Source organism: Sphaeroforma arctica (assembly GCF_001186125.1).
Source record: "Sphaeroforma arctica JP610 unplaced genomic scaffold supercont1.6423, whole genome shotgun sequence".
Classification (NCBI taxonomy): Eukaryota; class Ichthyosporea; order Ichthyophonida; genus Sphaeroforma; species Sphaeroforma arctica.
The window spans coordinates 1-1,660 of NW_014034135.1; the positions used below are offsets into that span (position 1 = coordinate 1).

The window sequence follows — 1,660 nt, forward strand, 5'->3', positions numbered from 1 at the left end:
AATTTCATTCCATCTACCAGTAGGCTACTACCGTTCTAACCAGGTTGTTCATCTCCTACCAGGTCATATATACGCCCCTCATTCCGTCATAATTTCAGTCCATCGACTAGTAGGCTACTACCGTTCAAACCAGGTTGTTCATCTCCTACCAGGTCCTATATACGCCCCTTATTCCGTCATAATTTCAGTTCATCTACCAGTAGGCTACTACCGTTCAAACCAGGTTGTTCATCTCCTACCAGGTCATATATACGCCCCTCATTCCGTCATAATTTCAGTCCATCGACTAGTAGGCTACTACCGTTCTAACCAGGTTGTTCATCTCCTACCAGGTCCTATATACGCCCCTCATTCCGTCATAATTTCAGTCCATCTACCAGTAGGCTACTACTGTTCAAACCAGGTTGTTCATATCCTACCAGGCCCTTTATACGCCCCTCTTTCCGTCATAATTTCGTTCGAGTACGCACCAAGCGCTCGGTATCGACCTCTTCCTTTGTGCATCTACCTTGTACGAGAACAACTGAGTAGCTCTATGCTATCTGTCTCTACATATACCAGCGCCACAGTTGAATCAATACGAGACTTTTACCAGCCCTACTCGTATGGGACAGACCCCCCCAAGTCTAAACCCATTCGGCCGTATTCTCGGTCAGATACGCCTTGAGTTCGCGAAACGGACTGATCCTCTGCTCCCACGTCATGACCGCCCGTCCACTGGTAGAGGGCAGTACCCACATCAGCACATCCCTCAGGCCGTGCAGCTGCCAATCCCTACCTACACCCGCTGGGCCAAAGCCCCCGGACCATCCGGCTAAGAGTTTCTTGGCCACGATCTTAGAGACACAGCACAGTATCAGTGGAGCGACGTTGTTCGTACCGTTGAGCACCCGTGTGCATACATCCCGTCTGTGAATGGAAGGGTTAGCACATGAAGTGGAGGTGGGGGCCGAATGCCGTCTGGAGAAGACACGTACTGTAATTAAACGAACGCTAAGGCCGGTTGGGAAGGTGTGTTGCATGCATGCATGCGAAGAACGTCTGGATACTATGCTGGACAACTATATAGGAATCAGTGAGCAATTGTACGTGCTATCAGCTCTTACGGAAGTGGGTGTGTGTGATATAAACCATGGATGAGAAGGTACTTTACTGTGAGATATGATGGTGAGGGTGTGTGATACAAACCATGGATGAGAAGGTACTTTACTGTGATAGATATGGTAGTGAGGGTGTGTAATATAAACCACGGATGAGAAGGTACTTTACTGTGATAGATGTGATAGTAAGGGCGTATGATATGAATCATGGATGAGAAGGTACTTTACTGTGATAGTTACGATTATATTTGTAGCACACCCGAGAAAATTCATTTATAACGCACTAGCCAACTGACGGTACATAAACCAACCACGGCCAACAATGAGACATTTGAGTAAACACGTGAACTGTGTGAGCTCAACTCTATTGTGTTGAGATGCACCACTACCACGGCTAACTCATAAGTCCACGACACTCACTCTATGAACGTCAGATATGTACGCAAAGCGGTGCAAATATATACAGTGAATGAACAAAAACCTAGACATATACAAATATACAGACATAGACGAGAGATGGGAACGTTTGTTGATAACACACCCATATATACATTTGTATA

At 46.3% G+C, this 1,660-nt stretch overlaps 1 protein-coding gene across 1 annotated transcript; it reads right to left on the bottom strand.

Moving 5' to 3' along the window:
- Positions 1 to 626: 626 nt before the first annotated feature.
- On the bottom strand, positions 627 to 904 carry SARC_15610 (hypothetical protein; the record flags this gene model as incomplete). Its single annotated transcript, XM_014290273.1, has 2 exons — positions 627 to 836; positions 881 to 904. 2 exons carry the CDS (start codon positions 902 to 904, stop codon positions 627 to 629), a joined length of 234 nt encoding a protein of 77 aa, XP_014145748.1.
- Between the last annotated feature and the right edge of the window lie 756 nt (positions 905 to 1,660).